Below are 27,795 nucleotides of genomic sequence, written 5' to 3' on the forward strand. Positions count from 1 at the left end.
CTCACGGAGATGGATTGTACTGCGCTAAATATAGGGCGGCTGAAGTAACCGCTCCATTGTTAGGGGGCGTCACTTACACTACAGCAATAGATAAGATCGAGGGGCCGGCAGGACCTGAGCGGCCGCTATTTATGTGTCTGGGAAAGCTGGGTATCGAATCCTGGGAAAGCTGGGACTTCTCTGCATTCATAGCGGTGTGACAACAGTAATATTAGCATTCAGCTTATAATTAGACAATTAATATTTTAGATCCAGATGTAGAAGTGTTCAGTATTTCCCTATGTATTATCAGGGCAAGCTGGGACTTGTAGTTCCACTGGAGAGCACTGGCCACACCGCACAAGTCTCCAGGGTCATCTGCACACAATGAAGCAGTGGGTGGCGGCACATGTTATTGTGCGGTGCTGGGTGTGGCGGTTGTATTGTGTCCATTACTTCTTGTTATGACAAATATTAAAAGTGAAGGAAACAAAACTAAACTAAGAAAATACTCAGGAAGCCCCGACCGCTCCGCCTCTGTCCCCCGCACTAATTATGGGGGCAATGCGTCCATGGCACAAGTGATGGCGCGCACTGTTTTCACACTATAGGTTGTGTACATTGTTACTTTATGGACAGATGTAGCAGAGCAGAGTTTGTCACTTGGCATTGTCAGCTGCACTTTCTCTCTTAAAAACTTGCATCTCATATTGAGGCGAGTGCGGGGCTTGTTTTGGCAGGATGAACAATGTTGCATGTGAACACAGCCCAATGGGGAACCAATGTAACACCACCTGCCACCTTGTGGTCATTGTCTAAACTACGGGCAAATTATATATTTATTTTTAATATAAACCCACATATAACAGGAAGAATACAAACTTTAATAATTATGTAATTTACCATTACAGAGAACAGTATAAAAACACATTTATAAAATTAAGCTTTTTAAGAACACAACTCTTTGCACACTTTCTCGGGTTGTGGATTTTCTCTTCTCTTTGCTCAGGTGAGTGAAAAATTATTTAACTATTAAGTTATTACAAAAGATGGTGTTTAGGGGGGTGTAACAACGTGATTGATCCAGGGAGGTCACATGACCGCGCAGCAGCACTTCTGGGGGTAATTCTGTGCAAACACCTTGTTTTCCATTCCATAAATAAAGTAGCTTAATTTCTTCCCTTTCCAGACATATTGCACCTTGGTGAGAGGAATTAATTCAACGCTCTGCCTCTGCCGGGAGGAAATAAAATATGTTGACTGTAGGAAGAGTACATTTTTATATTTAATTTATTTTTCATTAAATGAACTCAAAGAAGAAAAAAAAAAAAAATAGTAATTTGAGATCTGATACCAGTTACCACCACTAGGGGGCAATCTGTGTGCAGCTCTTTTTCATGTGCATAGGATTCAATTACAGCTGTGTAGTGCTCGCCCTCTAGTGGCAGAAACCAGTATCTGCATTTTTTTTTTTTTTTTCAAAATGGTCTTAAATTAAAGCAGAATGCAAGCTGGGAATTTTAGTTCTCAACAAAATATGATATTATGGGAATCATTTATGCAACAATATATAAAATAATCCCTTCCCTCAACAGGAAGCAGATACAGCGCGCTGACACATACCTGTCTAAGAACACGACACGAGGAGGAGAACTGCAGACGATGCTGCTCCAAAGCATTCTGGGAAGCCCAAATTATGGAGGAATCCGGGAAATCTGACAGTGGAGTCGCCTTTATGTGAATTAAAAAAGGAATTAAATCTAGTGTTAACATTTAATGTCCCGACCTTATACTGTTCCGCATACAGTACATCACTTCTGAAATCCTCTGTGCTCCTGATAACCCTGCCCCTTTCATCTGTGACATCCCATATGATAAGCATGCTCTGCTCCTGAAATACTCTGTGCTGCTTGTACCATCACTATGCAATTTTAAGTTAAGTCTGGATAGCTGACCGACAACTGCTCGACTGTATGGATCCTCTCTCCGTGCACAGCCTGGAAGAGATCCGCAGAGAATTCAGAGTGATGATCCGATATGAACTGATATTTATTATTTTTCCTGCAAAAGAAAAACAGATCTGATTAATGCAGGAAATATATAAGCAGCAGACAGATGAGCGGCGAGTGTCAGACCATGAAGAGTTAATCAGATTAGCTTCCAGTCTAGAATATAAATATTTATCTTTATAGTTTGCTACAATGTATCAGTGCGATCACAGAATTGTCTGGATACTATTGTAGCAAACCTTCAGGTGCAGGACCATTCACTCCTGACAGGTTTTCCTCCTCTACGGGTAAAGGCGAGTGCTCCCAACCCAGAAGGCTGAGATATTGAAAATGGTGAAGAAGTGAAGCGGTATAGCAGTGCCGCTATATTCTCTGTTATCAGCTCCTCACCAGGTGATGCTCAGCTGCAGGTAGGTCAGGACTTGGCCCTTCCCGGCACAGGTGACGCAGGTCTGGATGTTGCTGATGGTACACATCCTGCAGCTGCAGAATACACAAAAAACCTGATGTAGCCCAAGACCACAAAAAAAAAAAAAAGAGGGAGAAAGAGAGAACGGGAGAAAGGGAGAAAGACCCCAGAAGGGAAAATCTGCATGATTTCAATGGAAAATGCTTTGAAAACCAATCCGGAATCATTGTTTCACATCTCCGTTTCATGCGTTTTTGGCCGGTTCCGTCACTGTGCGCTTTTTTCGCCGCACAAAAAAAAAAAAAAAGTTCCTCCGGACGTTTTCTCCGTCTGCCGGAAATGACTATTTGGATGGATCCGGAAAAAAAACGGATGAAACGTGAGGCCATCAGGCACAATCCAGCGCTAATACAACTCTATGAGAAAAAAAAAACGGATCCTTTTTTTTTTTTTCCCAAAACTTGCCGGAATGTGCCTGAAACAAAAAACCTGATGTGTGAAAGTAGCCGAATAAGTCAGATTCCAATCATTGTGTGACTACAACTCCCAGCATGCTCCGATAGCCTTCAGCGGGCGCATGGATCGTCCCATCAGTCACCTCTCGGTCCCGACCCCGTAGCACTGCTGACACATCTCCATCTGCAGCCGTCTCCCGGTGCCGCTGCACCACATGCACTGGACCTGCAGGAACAGGAATATCACCGTACAGAAGAGCAGGGGGCTGCGGACCCCCAAGGCCTCACTTATAGTATTATATGATCATTACTACCACCCTATAACTGAACATCACAAAATACATCCAATGTCGCCCTTTTACTTACATAGTCCTCCAGTCACACCCAAAGCAGCATTCAAGCCTCTGCTGCATCCCCTGCACAGATTATACATTGCTAGGAATTGTGGGAGATTATCCCCTTAATTTACTGCTTTGTGCATTGCAGCAGCTCAGTTAAAGGGAGTGTCAGCACAAACAGAGCATGCACTAAGCACCCCCCCGCCTTGTAGAGGATATCACGCCCCTGTAAATACGGCGCCATCATTGCTCTGTAATTGCTGCCTTCTCTGCAGAATCTGACGTTTAAGCACCTATGCTAATAAGGTGCTTGGTGCACACTGGGTGTGGCCAAGAGGCTCAGCACACTGTTCCACCCACTGGTTTTGCATGTCCCCGCCTCCCTCACTGATGATTGACAGCGCTGGAGCTTTCTCTGCAGACAGAGCTCACTCCAGGCAAGTCTGCGCTGTCAGTCACTGGTGAAGGAGGCGGGACATGCACAACCAGTGGGTGGAGCCGCACACCGAGCCTCTTGGCCACACCCAGCCTCTTGGCCACACCCAGAGTGCACCAAGCACTGAATTAGCATCAGTTTCTGTAGATCGGAGGCAGCGATTAGAGCAATGATGGTGCGATATCTATAGGGTCGATATCCCCTACAGGGTCGAGAGCTTCGTCTATACAATCCTTTTGGGCCGACACTCCCTTTTGCGCCCACAGATTTTCCTGCGCCTGCTGTAACAATAGTTGGTGCAGCTCTGGATGTGAATGGAGGAGATTGCACCTGACTGCTACATGCGGCTTCTTGTCCCCTTCACAGGTCACCACTTCCCGGCATCTTCTCAGTGACTGGTCGGTCGGACTCACCCGGCCGCTCCCGTGACACTTCAGACACGTGTTTCGTCCCATCCCTTTACAATGTGAACACGTCTGGAAAAAAGGAAAAGAAGACGAGGAAAAGGTCAGGAAGAAATGAGGACCCCTGGACGGGGGCAACACGCGGGGTCCGGAGACATAGATAACGTGCATAGTGACCGGACTGTCCGTGCCCACCAGTGCCGCACAGTGACCGGACTGTCCGTGCCCACCAGTGCCGCACAGTGACCGGACTGTCCGTGCCCACCAGTGCCGCACAGTGACCGGACTGTCCGTGCCCACCAGTGCCGCACAGGGACTGGACTGTCCGTGCCCATCAGTGCCGCACAGTGGCCTGACTGTCCGTGCCCATCAGTGCCACACAGAGGCCGGACTGTCCGTGCCCATCAGTGCCGCACAGTGGCCTGACTGTCCGTGCCCATCAGTGCCACACAGAGGCCGGACTGTCCGTGCCCATCAGTGCCACACAGTGGCCTGACTGTCCGTGCCCATCAGTGCCGCACAGAGACCGGACTGTCCGTGCCCATCAGTGCCGCACAGAGACCGGACTGTCCGTGCCCATCAGTGCCGCACAGTGACCGGACTGTCCGTGCCCATCAGTGCCGCACAGTGACCGGACTGTCCGTGCCCATCAGTGCCGCCCGCCTCTCCTTCACTTTGGGCTATTGTCCCCTTTTATCAGCCAGTCGCTCCTGACTGCTTCTCCCAAGATCCAAAAAGTAGCCATACTGACAAGGTCCAATAATTAGCAGCTATGAACCGGCGGATTCTCCCAGGCGTCAGGGTTCTGCACGGACCCCGATTGCCAAACCTGCTGTACATGAGTGGGGTCATGGGGTGGCACAGGAATCTTTGTGAATCCACCCTACAGCGCGGGATCCCGTCTCCCGTCCTCCATAGTCGGCCTCTTATTAATGGTGGCGCTATACACAGAGATTCTGGACTAATGGGCGCCGGATTATCGGAATCTTATAGGTGTCCCACCCTCCCCCGGCTCGGTACCTTCACACAGGTCGTATTAGGAACCTTCATTGTCTGCGATCCATCCTTGAACATATCGGGGACAACAACCGGGATCTCCCAGGGCTGCAGGACCGATCCAGCATCGGGGGCGTCCACATGCTGACCTAGGGACCAACAGAGGGATCGGACATTTAATGACCATAATAAGCGTACCCCCAAAACCGACCCTAGAGAGTCATCAGCCGGGTCAGTACCCTTTATCCCCAAAGTGACACCGCCCCTTTAAAAGCAATTCCCTATTATAATAAGATTCCACTAATCTTCAGCCAATGAGGAGTGTTCTCATCTGTCATAGGCTCCGCCCATATTGCCATCGCCCCGCCTCTTGGGTAATCTCAGTAAATGTGGCCCCTGAGGGCCCTGCATAAGATCTGACCCCAGCGGCACTGACCCGAATATTGTTCCGTTTTCCAGACACTGATCCGCGACTCCGTGAAGGTCTCCAGGGAATACTGAAAACAAAAATCTATAGATGTGGACGTACAGTAACGAGATCTGATCATTGTCCTTATTTCTGTCCTTCCACATCTCTCAGAGCTGCAGTGTAAAGCATGGGGGAGGATAGACCATGTAAAGAGACATAAGACCACCCAAGACCCCAACATACAGAGCACCTAGAGGGGCTATGACTCCTGGCTGTGCACTGGGGGAGCAGAGCTGCAGGGTAAAGTATGGGGGAGGATAGAGAAGAAGTAGTGTGACCATGTAAAGAGACATAAGACCACCCAAGACCCCAACATACAGAGCACCTAGAGGGGCTATGACTCCTGGCTGTGCACTGGGGGAGCAGAGCTGCAGTGTAAAGCATGGGGGAGGATAGAGAAGAAGTAGTGTGACCATGTAAAGAGACATAAGACCACCCAAGACCCCAACATACAGAGCACCTAGAGGGGCTATGACTCCTGGCTGTGCACTGGGGGAGCAGAGCTGCAGTGTAAAGCATGGGGGAGGATAGAGAAGAAGTAGTGTGACCATGTAAAGAGACATAAGACCACCCAAGACCCCAACATACAGAGCACCTAGAGGGGCTATGACTCCTAGCTATGCACTGGGGGAGCAGAGCTGCAGTGTAAAGCATGGTGGAGGATAGAGAAGAAGTAGTGTGACCATGTAAAGAGACATAAGACCACCCAAGACCCCAACATACAGAGCACCTAGAGGGGCTATGACTCCTGGCTGTGCACTGGGGGAGCAGAGCTGCAGTGTAAAGCATGGGGGAGGATAGAGAAGAAGTAGTGTGACCATGTAAAGAGACATAAGACCACCCAAGACCCCAACATAAAGTGCAGCTAGGCCGGAGTCCTACAGGAGAAGAGCTGCAGGGTAAAGCATGGGGGAGGATAGAGAAGAAGTGTGACCATGTAAAGAGACATAAGACCACCCAAGACCCCAACATATAATGCAGCTCGGCCGGAGCCCTACAGGAGCAGAGCTGCAGGGTAAAGCATGGCGGAGAGCAGTCTGCGCCGCTCACCCTGTACGTGTTACATGGCCGCAGCTCCTCGGTCGTCATGTCTTCGGCCAGAGATCTCTCGTGGCAACATTTGCCGTTACCGTACTCCTGAAACGCTTGTTTGGCTGCAGCTTCGGTGATCAGCAGGGCCCTGCAGAGGAGGCAGCCATTGATCAGGGTTAAGAGGGTCTGTCCCTTTAATATCATTTAACCCTTGCAGGCCCCCAGGTCAGGTAACACGGGGCTTCTTACCTGCGGTCTGGATGTGTTGGGCAGGAGGTCTCTGCAGACCCCAGAGTTAGGTCTAAGGGAGAAGAAAGAGAACCTGAGAAATGAGGAGGATCTGGGGATTAACAGGTTAATTTATTATGAATTCACATTGCAGCCACATGAGAGAATCGCATATATAGCAAAATATAACAGAGGTCAACCTACAGCTCCAGGTGTGGGGAAAACTACTACTCCCAGCATGCTCCAATGGGAGACCCCGGCCTCAGGAGGCGACACAGACAGAAGAGGCCCCTGTGCAAGAACAATACATGGGCCCTCGGCGGCCTCCGACCCAGAGGGGGGGAGAGCGGCCCCAGACCCAGAGGGGGGGGGGGGATAGCGGCCTCAGACCCAGAGGGGGGGGGGGGGGGATAGCGGCCTCAGACCCAGAGGGGGAAATAGCGGCCCCAGACCCAGAGGGGGGGGAGATAGCGGCCTCAGACCCAGAGGGGGGGGGGGGGATAGCGGCCTCAGACCCAGAGGGGGAAATAGCTGCCCCAGACCCAGAGGAGGGAGAGCGGCCCCAGACCCAGAGGGGGGGGGGGGGGATAGCGGCCTCAGACCCAGAGGGGGAAATAGCGGCCCCAGACCCAGAGGGGGAGAGCGGCCCCAGACCCAGAGGGGGGGGGGGATAGCGGCCTCAGACCCAGAGGGGGGGGGGGATAGCGGCCTCAGACCCAGAGGGGGGGATAGCGGCCCCAGACCCAGAGGGGGGAGAGCGGCCCCAGACCCAGAGGGGGGGGGGATAGCGGCCTCAGACCCAGAGGGGGGGGGGGGATAGCGGCCTCAGACCCAGAGGGGGAAATAGCGGCCCCAGACCCAGAGGGGGGAGAGCGGCCCCAGACCCAGAGGGGGGAGAGCGGCCCCAGACCCAGAGGGGGGGGGGGATAGCGGCCTCAGACCCAGAGGGGGGGGATAGCGGCCCCAGACCCAGAGGGGGGATAGCGGCCTCAGACCCAGAGGGGGGGGGATAGCGGCCCCAGACCCAGAGGGGGGGGATAGCGGCCCCAGACCCAGAGGGGGGGGGATAGCGGCCCCAGACCCAGAGGGGGGGGGATAGCGGCCCCAGACCCAGAGGGGGGGGGGATAGCGGCCCCAGACCCAGAGGGGGGGGATAGCGGCCCCCCTAACCTCTTGGACCCCTGAGTGGCTGCACCAGTGGTCTGTCCGCCCCTCACATGTCAATTACATCCTGATGGTTTGTTACAATGTATCAGTCTGTCGTCCGGCTGTTTAGCGCACAGAGAATCCTCTAGACTGGATACAAATGTAGCAAACCCTGAGCTGTGATCGAGGAGGTCAGAGGGCAGGACGTGACTCGGGGATCCCTCATTCCCTGCACTACCTCCGCTTGGACCATTCCTTTAATTTAATGGCCTACGCCAGGGGTGTCAAACTGCATTCCTCAAGGGCCGCAAACAGGTCATGTTTTCAGGATTTCCTTAGCATTGAACAAGGTGCTGTAATCATTATGTGTGTAGGTGATTAAATTATCACCTGGCTGTGCAATACAAGGAAATCCTGAAAACATGACCTGTTTGCGGCCCTTGAGGAATGCAGTTTGACACCCCTGGCCTACGCCAAGACAAGACCCCCGACATGTACTCACCAGCAGTAATAGCCCCCGAGTATCCAGAACTAGGACCACTGCGGCAGCTTTGGTTAGCCCTTACTGGGACTGGCGGGCGGCTCGGGGCACCCACAGTTGTAACCGGTGGTCCGCGAATGGCTTTCATACCAACTGGTGGGTTGGATGAAGACCCCATCGTGCCCCAGCTCCCACTGATCACGGTTGGGCTTAGTGGATGATGCTGCTCGGTGCCAGGGTTCAATGACGCGAGGGGCAGAGCGGGTACAAGGCCACCCTGTGGGGCACGCGGGGAGGACAGATCAGCAGCGGAGCCCATGGATGGGGCAACCAGAACGTCGTCCGTCGGGGAGGATCTCGGAGTGCTCAAGTCAACGTCATCAAAATCCAGAGTGCAGCGAGAAGACGTCAGCGCCATCATCACCGATTCTGGGAAGCAAAGAGTTAACCCATAAAGTCAGATGATTCCAATAGACAATTACACTATAGCAATGCCATAAAGTGGCCAGGAACATTGGCTCCTCCATTGGAAGGAAACTACAACTCCCAGCATGCTGTGACCGCTGCAGGAATTGCGCAATCACAACAGATGGAGACCAAGACACTAATGTGTTAAATCAGCTGATAAGTAACGATCCCAGCGCAAAATAGTTACTCCAAAATGTAGTAGTCTGTACCCCGAGCACAGAGTGCAGGCCGCAACTGTAGCAAACCCTCAGCTGTGACGTCTACAAGTCTCGGGGAGGGAGAATCTGACCATACACGATTCATCAGATATATATATACTGCTCCGGCTGATGTGGGCTGTTGCTATGTGTTATCAGCCATAGTTGATACCTACAGGGAACTCCGAGGCAGGAACAGGACAGGAAGCGCAGAGGGAAATATTTCCCATAAATCAGATTTCCTCTAGTTACAAACTTGTGAGATCTACAGAAATGGAAACATTTGTATATTATTTTGTAACAAGGCAGAAATCTACATACCGTGTTCCCTCTGCAGACAGCTGACATTCGCTACAATGTGACAGAGATTAATCTTACCCCTGAAGTCAGACAATATTCACATCCCACTTACACTGGATCCACAGACAAAGCGACTGTGGGGGGCGGCGATCCCACCACAATGAGGGTCCACACCTGGTGCTGGAAGAAATCACAGGTGTAACCCTTCACCTGCCAGGACAGATCTTAACAAGGGCAATCATTCTGACCAGGTGACCATATTGGGCCTCTCATCTTAAAGGGGATGTCGACCGCAGGACGGCCACGTGCTACATGATAGCGTGGCCACAATAAAGTAAACAACATATCGATACCGCCCAACTTTTGCGGAAGAGAAAGAAGGACACATTTTGACTATTCCCCAATCTTCACACATTTAACATTTAAAATTGCATTTTTTACCTGCTTTTTTAGGCTCCATATAGAAGCCTCAAGAGAAGGGAAAAAAGCACCAAAACCGCAGCGTTCAGCGGCGTCTTTGGACCACAGGGGGGCGCAGTTTTCATGAAATCGCATCCGCTTTGCTTGGACAGGTAAACTGCAGAATTGCTGCGCAAAACAAGCAGCAGAAAAATCCGCAGCATTTACCCTACATGTGAACACGGCCTAATGTCCGAGCAAAGTGGCTGCGATTCCATGAAATCTCCGCTGCGTCTACAGTCGCTGCTGAACGCTGCGGTTTTGGTGCATCCTTTTCTCTGTAGGCTTCTATGTGGAACCTGAAAAAAAATACACAATAAAAACCATGTTGCATTTTTAAGTGCAAAATCCAAGATTTTCTGTACTATTAAAAAACATTAAAATGCGGCTTCACATCTGCACCAAAAACGCATCAAACATGGGGGACAAGACCGAAAAGAAATGCAGCAAGCGTAAAATAATCGGAGAAGATTGTTATTGTATCGTGTGGTGTGAAAAAACGCAGCATTCACGCTACGTGTGAACACAGTCTCAGCATTACATATTTATTACTTTTATTACTTTGTTTATGGGTTTAATGGAGAAAACAACAAATCACACCATTCATCTTACATTTACTGATCCCTGTAAATAATCTGACTGCTTTGTTGTGCGGCTCGTTGCGATTACAGGGACTCAAAATTTGTTATTTTCTGATTTGTGACGTTTATTTATTTTTTAAAAGTGCAGTAAATATGACATTATTGTTATTGCTTTTTTATCATTTTTTTTGTAATTTTAGATGAAGAAAATATCTTCCCTCTAGACTGAAGGGACATAGAAATACACTGCTATGTACAGATTTATCTCTGTGCATCAGTATTATCTGCCTGTGGACTCAAGTATCTACTATCCTCCCACTGATGTCAGTGTCAGGTCTGGCTGGTGGCTTTAGCTGCTGTCTGCAATGGTAGAAGTCATGGGCTCCATTCCCAGGGATACCGAAGCACAAGAAAAGAATTGTTTATTAGTGATGAGTGAATGTGATCAGATAAGGCTACTTTCACACTGGCGTTTTTTTTAATACGTCGCAATGCGTCGTTTAGGGGAAAAAACGCATCCTGCAAAGTTGTTTGCAGGATGCGTTTTTGCCCCATAGAGTAACATTACTGACGCATTGCAACGTATTGACACACGTCGCAACTGTCGTGCGACGGTTGCACCGTGTTGTGGCCGGGAGCAAAATACGTTAAATGTAACGTTTTTTGCTCCAGACGGATGACTTTTTCCGACCGCGCATGCACAGCCGGAACTCCGCCCCCACCTCCCCGCACCTTACAATGGGGCAGCGAATGCGTCAGAGAAATGCATCCGCTGCACTAGTTGTGCGGCGCTAACAACGCTAGCGTCAGAATCTCGGCCCGACGCAATGCGACGGGCCAAATTCCAACGCTAGTGTGAAAGTAGCCTAAGGTGTTATATGAGCATGCTCAGGTGCTAACCAAGGGCCTTCAGCATGCTAAAATAATATGTTCGAGTCCCCGTGTCTGCAGGTCTCATGGCTGTTCGACAACCGCAACACCTGCATGGATTGTCTAGCACACAAGCAACCCCCGCCATGATGCCGTCTGCCTTTACTACCGTGTGACAGATCGGCCGGTGGTGCTGAGCTCCCTGATACCAGCGCGGTCCTGTGATAGGAGCCACCGGGGGAACAAGTCCATCCATGACATTTCCTCCTCCTGTGAGGGACATTACTGAGAAGTGGAAGAAACTGCAGCAACTCAGCCACAAAGTGGGGACCCCGTAATGTTACAGAGCAGGGGGGGGGGGGGCAGAAAAGTTACCACCGCTCTGCTGACCCCATAAGTCAAGACCTCTTCTGGTATACCATCGGCACAAACCCTGTGCCCCCGCCTGGAGCTTCATGGCCGAGCAGTTGCAGGCAGCCGTACATCACCAAGCACAATGCCGAGCGTTGGATGGAGTGGTGTAAAGCCGCCACCACTGGACTCTGGAGGAGACGTGTTCTGTGCAGTGACGGATCGCACTATCTGCGTCTCATGGAGGAGTCTAGGTTTGGTGATTGCAGGAGGACGTTACCCCCCTGACTGCATTGTGCCCCCTATACAGATGGCGGAGGAGGATAATGCTAGGGGCTGTTATCAGGGGGCGGCCGCGGACCCTCAGCTCCTGTGATGGGAAATCTTATAGAACAGATTGTGAGCCCAGACTCAGTCCCATCCAACACCTGTAATGCAGATTGTGAGCCCGGCCTCCCCCCAACATCACGGTCTGACCCCACAAATGCTTTTGTGTATGAAGGGGAAAAAATTCCCCAAAACGCCTCCAAAATCTTGTAGAAATCAGTCCCAGAAGACAACATGCGTTTAATAAATACTAATGGAAGAGGAAATGAATGACATCAAACATGAAGCCTGCGTGCTGTCCCATCACGGTGCGTGCCAGCCTGGTGGTCTCCGCTATTCCTGGGTGCTGACCGCACGCTCTCTTCTGCTGTAGCCGCCTTTAGTAATCCAAGGTCCGCACACTGTACTCTGCTACATTTAGTGTTCCCAGTGCTCGGACCCCCATGCCGCCCTGCATATCCGGATCTACGAGTCCTCACCGCGCATCGATGCTTCCCGTCTGTGCGGCTCACCCTGACTTGCCGCTTATTTAGCCCCCTCACAAGTGAGGCTCAACCATCGCCGTTCATCAGATAACATAACATTCTCTCAATAAACAATAACAACTGACATTAAGCTAAAACTGGGACAAAAGCAGCTTTTATTCACACTCGGTGCAGAAAATGTGAATATATCCCAAGTAACAAAACCATAACGATAATGACACCGGGATGAAACAGGGATCAGTTTTCTCCTGCAGCTTTGTTACAATGTAACCCCCTGGATTATCACTCTGAAGTTCAGTCATGTGACCTGTGACATCACTTGTCCCGCCCATGAGGAGCCTGGTCCTGGAAGCAGGAGACATTAGCAGATGATCTCTGTCACATGACGACGCAGCATCCGCACTTCTGAGGATAGTTCTCAGTATACACTTTGTTCTCTTTTCCGTATACAAAGTAATTATAGCGGTTCTCCCTCCACACGTACTCCACCTTGGTGAGTGGCAGCAATTGGATGCTGTGCCTCTGCAGGAACAGGGAAAAGAATCATTAAACTTTGCACAGGTTCACCTCGCCCTCGGGTAAAGGATGGCCCCCCGCATGGACCCCGCCGCCCACCGCTGCCATGTTGTAATCCCTATTAGTATCACAATTATTAATTTCCATTAGTAACGCACCTGTCTGAGCACCCGGCCGGTAGAAAAAAACTCGGTACGGTGCTGCTGCAAGGCAAACTGGGAAGACTGGTTTATGGAAGGAACTGGAAAAGCAACGAGCGGAGACAACTGCAAGAAGGAAAGAGAAAGATCAAGATCCAATCTCTGTTTATTAATCTCCAATCACAAATACCTGCCCCTCCCTCCTTTATTAAATTCCATTTATTATCAAAATGAAGAAATTAATATCCTTGTAGATATCACCGAGCCTTCGCCGTGCTTCACTGTAGACATCACCGATCTGCAGTGACATTTTGTGATGTATTTGTTATAATATTGTTATTATTTGTGCCCAGTTATTTATAGTTTTCTTGTTTCAATGGTTTATTGCCAAAAAAAAATCATGGCTGGGTCTCGGTGATGTCTACGGTGAATCATGGCGGGGGCTTGGTGATGTCTACGGTGAATCATGGCGGGGGCTTGGTGATGTCTACAGTGAACCACGGCAGAGGCTTGGTGATGTCAACAATGAATCATGGCGGGGGCTCGGTGATGTCTACAGTGAAACATTGTGGAGGCTTGATGATGTCTACAGTGAATCATGGTTGGGGCTCGGTGAAGTCTACAGTGAAGCATGGCGGGGGCTTGGTGATGTCTACAGTGAACCACGGCAGAGGCTTGGTCATGTCAACAATGAATCATGGCTGGGGCTCGGTGAAGTCTACAGTGAAGCATGGCGGGGGCTTGGTGATGTCTACAGTGAACCACGGCAGAGGCTTGGTCATGTCAACAATGAATCATGGCTGGGGCTCGGGATGTCTACAGTGAAACATGGTGGAGGCTTGATGATGTCTACAGTGAAGCATGGCGGGGTCTTGGCGATGTCTACAGTGAACCACAGCAAAGGCTTGGTGATGTCTACAGTGAATCATGGCTGGGGCTCGGTGATGTGTAAAGTGAAGCATGGTAAAGGCTTGGTGTTGTCTACAGTGAAGCATGGTGGGGGCTTTGTGATGTCTACGGTGAATCATGGCAGAGGCTTGGTGATGTCTACAGTGAAGCATGGCAGGGGCTTGGTGATGTCTACAGTGAACATGGTGGAGGCTTGGTGATGTCTACAGTGAAGCATGGCTGGGGCTCGGTGATGTCTACAGTGAAGCATGGCTGGGGCTCGGTGATGTCTACAGTGAAACTTGGTGATGTATCTGTTCATTTTTGGGTTATTCATCCATTTATCTTTCCAACATACATAACCATAGTTTTCTCACCAGCAATTTCTCATCCATGAATATTTTCTCTCCCGTCACCTTTTCGAACAGCTCAGTAGGAAAATCTGAATTGTGATCGGCTACAAACTCATAAATGTGATTTTTCCTGGAATCAGAAGAGACAATATTATAATGACACAAAAATCACTCTTACCTCCTAACCTTCCAGTACTGGTGTATCCTTCACCCAGAGAGGAAGACTCCCCGGGGGCCGGCTTCGATATATGTAAATCCTCCACATCACTACAGATGGAGGATCCTGCCTGCTGCAGTGTGTGCAATTAGGGACGGGGACCTCCTGGAGGAGCTCAGGATCTATCTGGCACCTGTCTCCCACCCTCCCCTATTTAACTGGCTATGTAACAACAATGACAAATTTTCTAATTCTTTGAACTTTTTAAAAAATAAAACTTCAGTGAAACCCAGAGTTCTCACCAGCCAATAGTAGTGATTAATGACTGCCTCTGTGGACGACCACTGCAGATTATAATAATTATTACTCCCGTCCTCACCACGTGACGGTCAGCTGGATGAAGTTCAGGATCTGTCCGTGTCCAGAGCATCCCTCGCACCTCACGAATTTGCTGCTGTTACAGACCGTGCACCTGTGATTGCGGGGATGGAGAGTTACTGACGGCCGGCACTTTATGTAGAGCATAGACATCGTACGTAACATTGACAAAGTAACAACTTTGCAAATAGTCTTTATAAATATTGGATGTACACAGCTCCCCTGCAGAAGTATGGCCCTGATTTATTACTGCATGTGGCTTATTTTTTGTATCATTTTTCCTATTTTTCGCTTTGTTCTTTATCAAGTTACTTCTGTCTTGAAGTCGATTTTCTACTTATTCGTCTGTTTTTATCTCTGTTCATCATTGTGGACGCTGTTTTTGAAATCCAGATGTTTGCAGAAGATTCATGATTCCCCTTGGATGTGAATTAGGAGAGGACAGTGAAGTGGCCGTAGACTGGCCACAGGGTTCCTATGACATAATGTCAAGAGAGCTCCGGGAAGAGCCAAGTGCAGGCAGCGGAGGTGATCGCAGGTGTTATTATTTTACTGGGGGAAACATAGTTTTATCCTTCCCTTCTTTCCAGAGATATGGCTTTTTTTTATTCTTCTATCCCCATAGTCGTATCATGGCAATTTTTAGCGTAACAAGTTACAGGTTTTAATGACGCCATTCAATTTACCGTATAAAGCCGTTATCAATGCCATATACCAGATGTGTTTTATTTTTTGCCAAAACGTTAAAATCACTTTACTGAAAAAAAAAAAATCTGTTTTTGCATTTGGATGAGCTACAGTCTTTATTGCTATTATTTGGGGTCACATACGATTTTTTTGATCACTTTTTATTCATTTTTTTTATGGCACTGCAGAAACTGAAACATTTTCTGATGATTTGTTGCAGCATTAAGCACACAGGATTAATAATAAGCTGATAGTTTTCAGATTCGGTTCCCTATGATACTAATATGAATATTACTTTTTGAAGAAAAAAATTGCCTTGAATGTTTTTTTTTCTTTACAGGTAAAGTAATTTTTTTAATATATATTTTAATGTGACAATTTTAGCCTCACTGTATGATTGTTTGTTCTTTATTGCAGTGTGTTATAATTATGGCACAGTCTTATGGATGTACTAAGATTTCTGACCTGGGAGCCTATATTCGGCCCCTCACCACCATAAAGACCATCTGTACCCCTTGTTTTCATAGTAAGGGTAGTAATCGAGTGACAGATACTGGTCCTTCCCTCTGTACCGAGGACACTTCCAGGGCCCTGGGGAAGGTTTTATGGAAGAGTCCTTGGGACTTAGAAAAAAATCAGAAAATTTCTGACTTTTGTGCAAAAATCACATTTCCCTTTCTCCCACCCCAGAGGGGCTTCAGTATGTGGTTGAGCCCCGCAAAAAAGTCTCCAAAGTGGGGGCGAAGTTTGGGTTTGATGGATGGAAAATGGCATCTAATGGGGTTAAACGGCCGGAATTAGAGGGGGCTGTGATCGTGGCAGGTTGTCAGCCATAACTTGTAGCTGACAATTTTTGCCAATGTCACTGGCTCAGTGTTAAAGCTCCATATATCCCTACGGTGGAGCGTTTTCTTTAGAGCCTCCCTTTGTTCTGGGTCTTTCTATGACATCTGTGGGTCCCTGACATAACGTATGGGCAGGGGTTGTGCTTACGAGACCCCTGTGGGTAGTGCCGGTGATCTCTGACCGTTGGCCGATCCAACATGGGGCATTTAGCGAGAAGTGAAGTGGAGAACGGGCTTGGGCTAAAGGAGAAAAGGGGCACGGTGGGTCATTTTTTTTGTTGTTCTGCCCGACTGTCCGCCAAGTCTCTTAATAGTCTTTGTACCTTCAAACAGGATGCCATCATGCTCTGAGACGTTCCACTCACCTTTCCGTTCCTCGTCCCCTGCAGTGATGACAAGTGTTCTCAAATTGGCTCCCTCTCCCATGACAAACCCAACACTGCACCTATAAGAGAGCAAAAAGTGACCCATGAATAATGGACGAGCCCCTGATATCAATGTATCACTCAACTTCAGGATGAGATCAAAATGCTTCTATCCAGCGGCAACAATGTAAATCACCAGAATTAGGAAATTCTAGGAAAATGTCATCTCTGTGCTGTGCACCCACAACATCCGGCATTTATCCTGTCACTTCCACAAAGACAATTAATAACAGATCTGTGGAGGGAAGTTACAGCATAAAACTCTCTGTAGACCTGACACAAGACTGTAAGCAGCAAAATCCATCTTGTGCATTTACTCGGTATAACTAATCTTATATTACACAAAAATGGCAGAAACTGCTAAAGCAGCAAGTTCTATGTCCAGAGACAGGATGAAGGCAGAGGATGAAAACATTTTTCCTTATTGAAAGGTAGGTGGAGTCATAACTGGCTCAGTGATCGTACTCAAAGAGTGCTAATAAATGGCTGCACATCCAATTGGAAGAGTGTTACAAGTGGGGACCACAAGGCTCTGTCCTGGCCCCAGTGATACAAGTGGGGACCACAAGGCACTGTCCTGGCCCCAGTGATACAAGTGGAGTACCACAAGGCTCTGTCCTGGCCCCAGTGATACAAGTGGAGTACCACAAGGCTCTGTCCTGGCCCCAGTGATACAAGTGGGGACCACAAGGCTCTGTCCTGGCCCCAGTGTTACAAGTGGGGACCACAAGGCTCTGTCCTGGCCCCAGTGTTACAAGTGAGATACCACAAGGCTCTGTCCTGGCCCCAGTGATACAAGTGGGGTACCACAAGGCTCTGTCCTGGCCCCAGTGTTACAAGTGAGATACCACAAGGCTCTGTCCTGGCCCCAGTGATACAAGTGGGGACCACAAGGCTCTGTCCTGGCCCCAGTGTTACAAGTGATGTACCACAAGGCTCTGTCCTGGCCCCAGTGTTACAAGTGGGGACCACAAGGCTCTGTCCTGGCCCCAGTGTTACAAGTGGGGACCACAAGGCTCTGTCCTGGCCTCAGTGTTACAAGTGGGGACCACAAGGCTCTGTCCTGGCCTCAGTGTTACAAGTGGGGACCACAAGGCTCTGTCCTGGCCCCAGTGTTACAAGTGGGGACCACAAGGTGCTGTCCTGGCCCCAGTGTTACAAGTGATGTACCACAAGGCTCTGTCCTGGCCCCAGTGTTACAAGTGGGGTACCACAAGGCTCTGTCCTGGCCCCAGTGTTACATGTGGGGACCACGAGGCTCTGTCCTGGCCCTAGTGTTACATGTGGGGTACCACAAGTCTCTGTTCTGGCCCCAGTGTTACAAGTGGGGACCACAAGGCTTTGTCCTGGCACCAGTTTTACAAGTGGGCACCACAAAGCTCTGACCTGGCCCCAGTGTTACAAGTGGGGACCACAAGGCTCTGTCCTGGCCCCAGTGTTACAGGTGGGGGACCACAAGGCTTTGTCCTGGCACCAGTTTTACAAGTGGGCACCACAAAGCTCTGACCTGGCCCCAGTGTTACAAGTGGGGACCACAAGGCTCTGTCCTGGCCCCAGTGTTACAGGTGGGGTACCACAAGGCTCTGTCCTGGCCCCAGTGTTACAAGTGGGGTACCACAAGGCTCTGTCCTGGCCCCAGTGTTACAAGTGGGGTACCACAAGGCTTTGTCCTGGCCAAAGTATTACATGTGGGGTCTACAAGGCTCTGTCCTGGCCAAAGTATTACAAGTGAGATACCACAAGGCTCTGTCCTGGGCCCAGTGTTATAAGTGGGGACCACAAGGCTCTGTCCTGGCCCCAGTGTTATAAGTGGGGACCACAAGGCCCTGTCCTGGCCCCAGTGTTACATGTTGGGTACCACAAGGCTCTGTCCTGGCCCCAGTGTTACATGTGGGGTACCACACAAGGTTCTGTCCTGGCCCTAGTGTTACAAGTGGGGATCACAAGGCTCTGTCCTGGCCCCAGTTTTACAAGTGGGCACCACAAAGCTCTGACCTGGCCCCAGTGTTACAAGTGGGGACCACAAGGCTCTGTCTTGGCCCCAGTGTTACAAGTGGGGCACCACAAGGCTCTGTCCTGGCACCAGTGTTACAAGTGGGGACCACAAAGATCTGTCCTGGCCCCAGTGTTACATGTGGGGTCTACAAGGCTCTGTCCTGGCCCCAGTGTTGTTCAACATTTTTATAAATTATCAAGATAAGGGAACTGAAGGTAAACTGATAAAATCTGCAGATGATGTTAAGGTACCGTCTCACAGTGGCACTTTGGTCGCTACGACGGCACGATCCGTGACGCTCCAGCATCGCTCCAATATCGCTCCAGCGTCGTAGACTGCGGTCACACTTCGCAATGCACGACGCTGGAGCGATAACTTCACGACGTATTTGCGATGTAGAAGCTGTTGGTTACTATGCGCACATCGTATACAATATCGTGCACACCTTTGTTACACCATGCGATCATGCCGCCACAGCGGGACACTAGACGACGAAAGAAAGTTTCAAACGATCTGCTACGACGTACGATTCTCAGCGGGGTCCCTGATCGCAGGAGTGTGTCAGACACTGCGAGATCGTAAGGATATCGCTGGAACGTCACGAATCGTGCCGTCGTAGCGATCAAAATGCCACTGTGTGACGGTACCCTTAGTTAAGGAGGGATAGCTAACACCAGAGAAAGGATTCAGAAGGATCTAGATAAGCTTGAACAATGGGCAGCGACTAATAGAATGGTATTTAACAGGGTGAAATGCCAGATTCTACATCTGGGCAAGAAAAACAAAAATGACATCTACAGAATGGGAGGAATAGAACTAAGCAGCAGGACGTGTGAAAAAGACTCGGGTATACTAATAGATCACAGAATGCACATGAGTCAACAGTGTGATGCAGCAGCAAAAAAAGGCAAACCCAGTTTTAGGATGTATTAAGAGAAGTATAGAGTCTGGATCACATGAAGTAATTATCCCCCTCCACTCCTCCTTTGTCAGGCCTCATCTATATACTGTGTCCAGTTCTGGACTCACATTGTAAAAAATACATTGAAAAAAATGGAGCAAGTTCAGAGAAGAGCGATCAGGATGGTGAGTGGACTGTAAAGTATGTCCTACGAGGAACGATTATAGGATCTGGGAAGGTTTAGTTGCAAAAAAGAAGACTGAGAGGAGACTTATTAGGTGACTACAAATATCTGAAGGGATTTCACCGTGTAGAGGGGTCATCATCATTATTCTCATTTGCACATGGAAACACGAGAAGCAATGGTAGGAAACTGAAAGGGAGAAGATACAGATTAGAAATTAGAAGAAACCTTTTGATAGTGAGGGTGATCAATGAGTGGAACAGACGGTCAAGAGAGGTGGTGAGTTCTCCTTCAATGGAAGTCTGGACAGACATCTGTCTGAGATGGTTTAGTGACTCCTGCATTGAGCAGGGGGTTGGACACGAGGACCCCGGAGATCCCTTCCAACTCTCACATTCTTTGGTTTTATGACTTTTCCCATCATCTGTCCATAAATTTCCACCAGATTCAATGATTCCTACAGTTTCACACCAGGTCAAACATTATCCAGCTCAGCATCGCAGAAGAGGCAAGGGTCACATCCAGAGGAGCGGAGGGTCTAAAGTCAGCGGATGATGTGACTTCCTGTAAGAAAATAACATATTCTTCATACTGAGCACTTACCCCTCCGGTCCCGTGACATTTCTTGCAGACGGTTCTGCAGGTTCCTAGACACTGGGGACAAGTCTGAAACAACAGAGGGACGATTGTCTCTTATTATTATGCAGAGCTGAAAAATTAAATCTAATGCAGAAACATAATGGAGACCCCCAAGATGACGTCTGAGCACAGGGACAGTATTTATTCGTTCCTCCACCTATTTCATGAGCAATAACTTTTTTATTTTGCCTTTGATGTAGCGGTGTGGGGGTCTTTTTTTCCTGCGGGCCGAGCTCTAGTTTTTATTGCTGCCATTGTGGGGACTCTGCAACATTTGCTTTTTTGGGGATAGGTGCAGCAGGTTCCGTGGTGAGGAAGGGTCTTCGCTCCCATAAATTGGCAGCTTACCTTCAAGGAAGACGTATGAGGGACGGGCATCTTAGTTTCTCCATCTTTGAATAAAGCTGGGATGTTGATGGGGATATCCCACGGCTGAGGGGGGACCCCAAAAAGTGCAGAGTCCACAGGCTGACCTGTCAGCAAGGACAAAAGAAATGAAATGTTGCAGTTTATTGGGAGTTTTCTGTTGCACAATTAACAGTAAATCACTGAAGCCTTTACTCAGAGGGAGAGAATAGTCGCCATTTTCCATTCCCCTGACGGGCACGTGTGGTTGGCACTAACTACTTAAACCTTCCGATCTGTCACCAGGGTCTGGAGCTAGCTGGATTCATAAAATGGAAAAACGCAAAAAAAAAATGTTACAGCCATGCTTCACAGGATCCTAAAGTCAGTACACCGACCTCGGCAGGTCTAAAACATCTTTTAATGTATGCAACTTTTATTGTGAAATCTGGTGATAGATTCCTTGTAAATGCACAAAACACTGGAGGACGACGCACTGCAATAACGCAACAATGCCGGGAGACATGGTGGGAATGATGCAACTGGGACAGGACTTTGTACTAATCAGTACATTTACTGAGCATGGAAGGAAGCACGTGCAAACAGAAGAAAAAACCCCGAAATCCATGCAACAGGAAGAAAACACCAAAAATCCATGAAACAGAAGCAAAACACCAAAAATCCATGTAAACAGAAGGAAAACACCAACAATCCATGTAAACAGAAGGAAAACACCAAAAATCCATGAAACAGAAGGAAAACAAAAAATCCATGCAAACAGAAGGAAAACACCAGAAATCCATGCAAACAGAAGGAAAACACCAGAAATCCATGCAAACGGAAGGAAAACACCAGAAATCCATGCAAACGGAAGGAAAACACCAGAAATCCATGCAAACGGAAGGAAAACACCAGAAATCCATGCAAACAGAAGGAAAATATCAAAAGTCCAAGCAACAGAAGGAAAACACCAAAAATCCATGAAACAGAAGGAAAACACAAAAAATCCAAGCAACAGAAGGAAAACACCAAAAATCCATGCAAACAGAAGGAAAACACCCAAAATCCATGCAAACAGAAGGAAAACACCAAAAATCCATGATACAGAAGGAAAACACCCTCACTCCATGCAACAGAGGGAAAACACCAAAAATCCATGCAAACAGAAGGAAAACACCCAAAATCCATGCAAACAGAAGGAAAACACCCAAAATCCATGCAAACAGAAGGAAAACACCAAAAATCCATGCAAACAGAAGGAAAACACCCAAAATCCATGCAAACAGAAGGAAAACACCCAAAATCCATGCAAACAGAAGGAAAACACCCAAAATCCATGCAAACAGAAGGAAAACACCCAAAATCCATGCAAACAGAAGGAAAACACCAAAAATCCATGCAAACAGAAGGAAAACACCCAAAATCCATGCAAACAGAAGGAAAACACCCAAAATCCATGCAAACAGAAGGAAAACACCAAAAATCCATGCAAACAGAAGGAAAACACCAAAAATCCATGCAACAGAAGGAAAACATCAAAAATCTATGCAACAGAAGGAAAACACCAGAAATCCATGCAAACAGAAGGAAAACACAAAAAAATCCATGTAAACAGAAGGAAAACACCAAAAATCCATGCAACAGAAGGAAAACATCAAAAATCCATGCAACAGAAGGAAAACACCAGAAATCCATGCAAACAGAAGGAAAACACAAAAAAATCCATGTAAACAGAAGGAAAACACCCAAAATCCATGCAACAGAAAGAAAACACCAAAAATCCATGCAACAGAAGGAAAACACCAAAAATCCATGCAACAGAAGGAAAACAACAAAAATCCATGCAACAGAAAGAAAACACCAAAAATCCATGCAAACAGAAGGAAAACACCCTCACTCCATGCAAACTAAACACCCAGAATCCATGCAAGCAGGAGGAAGACCCCAAAGCCAATTTCAGAGAACCCTATGACTCCAGGACAATGCTGCGGCCCCTGAAGCCTAATTATACACTTCATTTATTGCATTTTAACCATAGGCAGCGCTGGCTTCTCCCCTCTTTTGCTCTAATTATACACTGACCAGTGAAGGGCGCAGTCACCCAGTCGCACGCCCGCAATTCTGTGAAGGTCTCCAGTCGATACTAGACATAAATAATGAAGTGATATCAGACACATATAGATCAGACGACAGATTATTGTAAAATGCGACTTCACCAAAAATAGAAATACAAAAAATAATACTGTAAAAGAGAGAAAATGCAAGAGAAGCAAAATATACAGCAGGACAAGATCTATGAAATGCGATCCTTTCCCTTTAAGGGGACGTATTCCGATGTGCATGATGGTGACGCACCCGGTACGTATTGAAAGCCTGCAGCTCCTGGAAGTCCATCTCCTCTGCGGGGCTGGAGCCGTAGCAGCATTTCCCGTTGGAATACTCCACCAGCGCTCGTCTCGCATCATCTTCTGAGATAGACGGGATCCTGAAAATATGGAGACACCAAAGCGACCAGTGACCGGGGTACAGCTGCACAATGTATTACAGGGACGCTCCACTCGGACGGCGGGGATTGCTATCAGTGTTTTTATTAGAGAAAAACTCTAATGGAAGGACTGCCACCTGCTCTGTGTTTTGGAGACTCTCAAATACTGATGGAAAATCCCTGCAGTCGGAATGAGGCCTTACACTGCTATGTGCTATGGTCGGCGCAGGCTCTGCGGGGGCGGGCATGGCACAGAGATTGTCTCTGGGCGTGGCTTGTGTCATGCTCCACCCCCGAGGTACGATAGTAGACAAGATATTGGTCCTGCAACAAAAGGAAAGCGCCACGATGGAGTCCACCACTACTTCACGGGTCTGCAGTCTGCAGACCCCGCGTGTGCTCCATACTGATACATATATTACAGCAGAGGTTCTCTTACAACCAGTTGGTGCTCGCAGGTGTCGGCCCAACGTCAGGCATCGGTGGTGGAGGCAGCAATTTACCTGTGAACGGCAGAAAGTTCCACATTAGACCAATGGTGACGAGAATAATGTAATGGGAAGTTTGTTTTATATTTTTGTTTTCATGAAAATAATTTTCATTCGATAATAAAAAGTTCTGCAACTTTGTAACAAGCTCCGTGCCACCATTCCACAGCTCTCTGCTTACTTTTGGTGTTCAGTCTTAGGCTACATTCACATGTTGCGTTTTTGATGCAGTTTTTTTCTGGACTCAAAACCTGCTCTTTTGGCAATAAAGAAGCTGCTTACAAAAAGGAGGCTTTGCTGCATTTTGGGGAGTTTTGTGGTGCAGATTACATGTGTCATTTGTCTACAGTACATGTCTAATAAAGTTAGTTTTATTCACCAAAAAAAGCAGCAAATCGCGACAAAAAAGGAGGGCTGCGCTTTTTCACAGCATTTTTGCACTTTCTCATTGCTTTCTATTTTGAAAAAAAAAACAAAAACAAAGCAAAAACGTAACAAAAATGGTGAAAGAATTTACATCCTCCAGATTTAAAAAAACAAAGTCAGCAGTTTTCCAATAAAGTCACAAAAAAAGCAACGTGTGCATGGGATTTCTGCATTCTTTGCGGGTTCTGTAAAAAGCTACTTTTAATTTGTATAAAAAAAGCAAAGCAAAAAAAAAAAACAGCAAAAACGCAACAATGTGAACATAGCTTTACTGAAAATCTGTAGAGACTTAATACTTCTCACAGCTGAGGGTTTGTTACAATTGTATCCAGTCTGGACAATCCTCTAAGAGCAGCACACATCGCCCTCCGGTCCTGAGTTTGTTACAATGTATCACTGCAGGTAAATGGATCCGTTCAAGCTGCTTCCCTTACCGCCATGATGGCCGCTCATCCCTTCGTACCCCGGAATATTCGCCCAGTCAGAGGGTGGCGCTGTTGGACCTTCGATGATGACGGCAGGGTTAGTAAGTGAAGCCGCTTCTGACATCACTGCTGAAGCCAGAGCCGGGTTCATTGGCGCAGAAGTCTCTGGATAGTGCGATAATCCGGGGAGCAGAGGAGCCCGATCATAGTCTGAAGGAAATCGAGGGCGAAATCATTCACACAAAAAAAATCAATATGGGGATGGAGTCATCGTCGGCGTCCTCCCTCTGTCCCTCCTCACGACCCCCAGATCAGACTACACACAGGTGGTTTGTAGTCTGTTACCATAGAGACGCATAGCTCTGCATTGGAGCTGTGTGCACAAAAGATAAAATCGTATTTAAAAGTTGCTTAATATTTTTTTTTCTTTTCAATACAATAGTAAAATTGTAAGAATAGAGAAATGTATATTTTACAGTAGTGCTGTGAGGCGATTTTATCACAGTTTTGGAAAGACGTGGCAAAAAATGCAGCAGGATTGCATCATGTGAACAAGGCCTTACGGTTCCTGGAATGTGAATGTCTGATCGCCCCGTACATGATGCCGTTTACCTGCACGCGTGACTGTTAGCAGCATGATCTATGCCGAGTGCGGAGGATTGTTGCACCATTTTATACATGGGGGGGGGCACTATGACCGGACCGACGCTTCATGCATTCGCTTTTTCACTCTATTCCCCCATTTCATGGCTGTTTTGATGAGTCTTACAAAAAATTAGTGGCAACTGATATTGTCTGCTGAAGATTTGTTACAATGTGTCAGGCAATCCTCAGAACTGAACGAATCTCTCTCTTGCTCTAGATCTGATCTGATACATTGTAGCACGAGATTCCCAGTGCTGATGTGAGGGCAGGAGAAGCTCTGTGGGTGGAAGTAAGAATGTCCTCATTCACTGACAGCAAACAGGGGTAAGAAAGTACGAGAGAACGTTAATCAGACTAGACGAGTCCCGTAATGTGTCGTACCTGGGTAATTGGGCTCGTACGGCGGCGCCATCGCTCCATACGTCGCCATGCTTGGTGCTCTGGTTGACAAAAAGGAAATGGATTAATAAATAAAAAAAGAGTAAAAAAATGAAAGAATGAAGCAGATAAAACTATTGGCAGCGGTCAGTGATGGCGCAGAGGTGGCCCCTCTCCCTGGGAGACCCCGGCACTGTGGGAGGGGGGGTTCGGCCCAGACTTTTTACCTGTGTCTTTAAGCTTCTCCTCCAGACGAGTTAGAACATAACATAATTTCCTGTCCTAGTTACGATAGAGCAGATTTTCACCATGTGACTGGGACGTTCCCCTCCGCCCTCCACTTTAATGCCTATCTATATAACGCTCAGGCTTAGACCAGTTTTCTAGCTCTTTCTGCCCCAATAATAGACCAGGAAGGGGAAGATGTGGCAATGACCAAAGCATTCCCTGCAGAGTTGTCATAGGGCCGTCACCTGCCCCTCTTCATATCTAATAAATACTAAGTCTGGAGGCTCCGCAGCTCAATCACTGAACCCTCGATCCTATGATCTACCCAATTCCAGACCCCACTTGCAGATTTGGGTGGAGGTGTTCTTTACGGTACATGTACTGTTATCATATATGCATCTATCTCCACCCAGCTTTCCCAGACTCCAGAAAGGTAAACCTGCCCAGCATTTGCTATTTCATTTGGGTCCGCTGCACCCTGCTTGTGCATTTGTATTGAGGCCCATTTAGACAGGTAAGCATCTCTGCCTGTTTTTGGTGTGTTTTCTTGAATTTTTCCTTTTTGGTGTTTTTCAGCTATAGGTATCAACCAATGCTAAAAAAACAAAGTAAGGCGTGGCTGATAACAGAAAGTAATAGAGGGTAAAAATGTATCCTATAGTCAGTCACTTCCCAGCCCCAAGTGACTGATAATAGGGAACAATAGATTGCATTGAAGAGAGGACACTTGAGATTTCGCGCCCCCCTGAGACCCCACGTCACTGACCTGAACCCCCTGCGCTCGTCCATGGCTCCTGAGTGACACCGGAGATCACACGCTCCGCTCACTTCCTCTTCCTTGTGAATCATTACATGGGGACAATTCTCCGCCCGTGGGGTCACTTTGTGCAGGAAGGAGAACACTTTCTGTTTCAGTTCTTCAATTTCTGCCTCATATCCCAGCACTGAGCCGTTACCGTCCGCCGTGACGCCTAAACTTCATTATTTATTATCGTAAAAAAAAAAATTCATTTCTGATTGTTGTCAGTGAATGAGAAAATTAAATTCCAAAGAAATGAAAAGATCTAAGATCAGTCACAGCTGAGAACTTGCTACAAATGTATCCAATAAAGTCCTCAAAAGCCACAAAATCTCTCTGCAGTCCTCAGTTGTTACAATGTATCAGTGCAGAGAAAATGTATCAGTCTGAGATCCACAGGGGACTGTTCAGACACAGGATGACACAACCCACTCCTGATCATGTCCCCTCACCACTCACCTATGAGCACAAAAAGTGGAAGTGGAAACCGCCTCAGGAACTGAGTCTCCTCTGTCGAGTTTTTGGAGAAGTTTTTCCTTTTTGTGAAGGTTTTTTTTAACTCTTTTGGGCAAAAAAAAAAAAATTTTTGCAGCCTTTTGATTGTATTTTCCATCAGGATCTTCTTACAAAAGAAACATGATACAGGAAAGATATATATCTTGGTACCGTGTTAGCCAGTAAACAAAAAATATTTAGAATTGAGAGTCCTCAGTGGTTGATACCTTTTAATGGCTAAATGAAAAGAAGATAAATTGCAGCTTTCGAGACTACACAGGTCTCTTCATCAGGCACAGACTAAAGCAAATTCTGAAGAATCACATATTTATGCACAATACAGCCCAGAAATAATGTCATGGATAAGACAGGTGACATGAAGCAGAACTACCATTATGTGAGAGTGATAAACAGTTGTGTCCATAAATATTGGAACAGTCCATAGATAAGGAGTGTGAATGTTTTATTTTCCTCTGATTAGGGTCTGGTTCTGTGTTGTGATGCCCCCACACGGTCTGAGGAGCAAATTCCTTAATTGATGTAAAAAGACAT

The 27,795-nt window shown here is 47.6% G+C and overlaps 2 protein-coding genes across 4 annotated transcripts; both read right to left on the reverse strand.

The window, feature by feature from the left end:
* Positions 1-960: 960 nt before the first annotated feature.
* LOC138647534 (protein SSUH2 homolog) lies at positions 961-9,807 on the reverse strand. Its single transcript, XM_069736591.1, has 12 exons — positions 9,789-9,807; positions 8,404-8,811; positions 6,777-6,828; positions 6,546-6,675; positions 5,463-5,523; positions 5,051-5,175; positions 4,040-4,102; positions 2,996-3,078; positions 2,379-2,471; positions 1,935-2,040; positions 1,603-1,710; positions 961-1,212 (listed from the first exon to the last, which is right to left on the reverse strand). The coding sequence occupies exons 1-12, from the start codon at positions 9,805-9,807 to the stop codon at positions 1,072-1,074; spliced, it is 1,389 nt and encodes a 462-aa protein (XP_069592692.1). The 3' UTR covers positions 961-1,071.
* A 2,739-nt stretch (positions 9,808-12,546) lies between these two features.
* On the reverse strand, positions 12,547-26,922 carry LOC138647287 (protein SSUH2 homolog). Of its 3 annotated transcripts, none has more exons than XM_069736199.1 (13): positions 26,716-26,922; positions 25,725-25,783; positions 24,708-24,908; positions 23,799-23,862; positions 23,230-23,359; positions 22,957-23,017; positions 20,878-21,002; positions 20,494-20,556; positions 16,750-16,829; positions 14,854-14,946; positions 14,342-14,447; positions 13,095-13,202; positions 12,547-12,942 (listed from the first exon to the last, which is right to left on the reverse strand). In XM_069736199.1, the coding sequence occupies exons 1-13, from the start codon at positions 26,796-26,798 to the stop codon at positions 12,799-12,801; spliced, it is 1,317 nt and encodes a 438-aa protein (XP_069592300.1). In that variant the 5' UTR covers positions 26,799-26,922; the 3' UTR covers positions 12,547-12,798. The 3 variants fall into 3 exon arrangements, with proteins under 3 accessions (XP_069592300.1, XP_069592298.1, XP_069592299.1); XM_069736197.1 differs by lacking the exon at positions 26,716-26,922 and adding an exon at positions 25,949-26,037; XM_069736198.1 differs by lacking the exon at positions 25,725-25,783 and having other exon boundaries at positions 26,716-26,781.
* Between the last annotated feature and the right edge of the window lie 873 nt (positions 26,923-27,795).

The sequence above is a fragment of the Ranitomeya imitator genome, chromosome 8 (genome assembly GCF_032444005.1).
Source record: "Ranitomeya imitator isolate aRanImi1 chromosome 8, aRanImi1.pri, whole genome shotgun sequence".
Lineage (NCBI taxonomy): Eukaryota > Metazoa > Chordata > Amphibia > Anura > Dendrobatidae > Ranitomeya > Ranitomeya imitator.

What these genes read in the sequence shown, in the direction of transcription:
- LOC138647287 (XM_069736199.1), bottom strand. Translation starts at nt 26,798, where the DNA reads ATGATTCACAAGGAAGAGGAAGTGAGCGGAGCGTGTGATCTCCGGTGT. An exon ending in AATGTCACGGGACCGGAGGG is followed by an intron (nt 16,830 to 20,493) that starts GTAAGTGCTCAG and finishes GCTCTCTTATAG; the next exon opens with GTGCAGTGTTGGGTTTGTCA. An exon ending in TCATGGATGAGAAATTGCTG is followed by an intron (nt 13,203 to 14,341) that starts GTGAGAAAACTA and finishes TCCTTCTTGCAG; the next exon opens with TTGTCTCCGCTCGTTGCTTT.
- LOC138647534 (XM_069736591.1), bottom strand. An exon ending in TACGGGGTCGGGACCGAGAG is followed by an intron (nt 2,472 to 2,995) that starts GTGACTGATGGG and finishes TGTATTCTGCAG; the next exon opens with CTGCAGGATGTGTACCATCA. An exon ending in CTGCAGCTGAGCATCACCTG is followed by an intron (nt 2,041 to 2,378) that starts GTGAGGAGCTGA and finishes TTTCTTTTGCAG; the next exon opens with GAAAAATAATAAATATCAGT.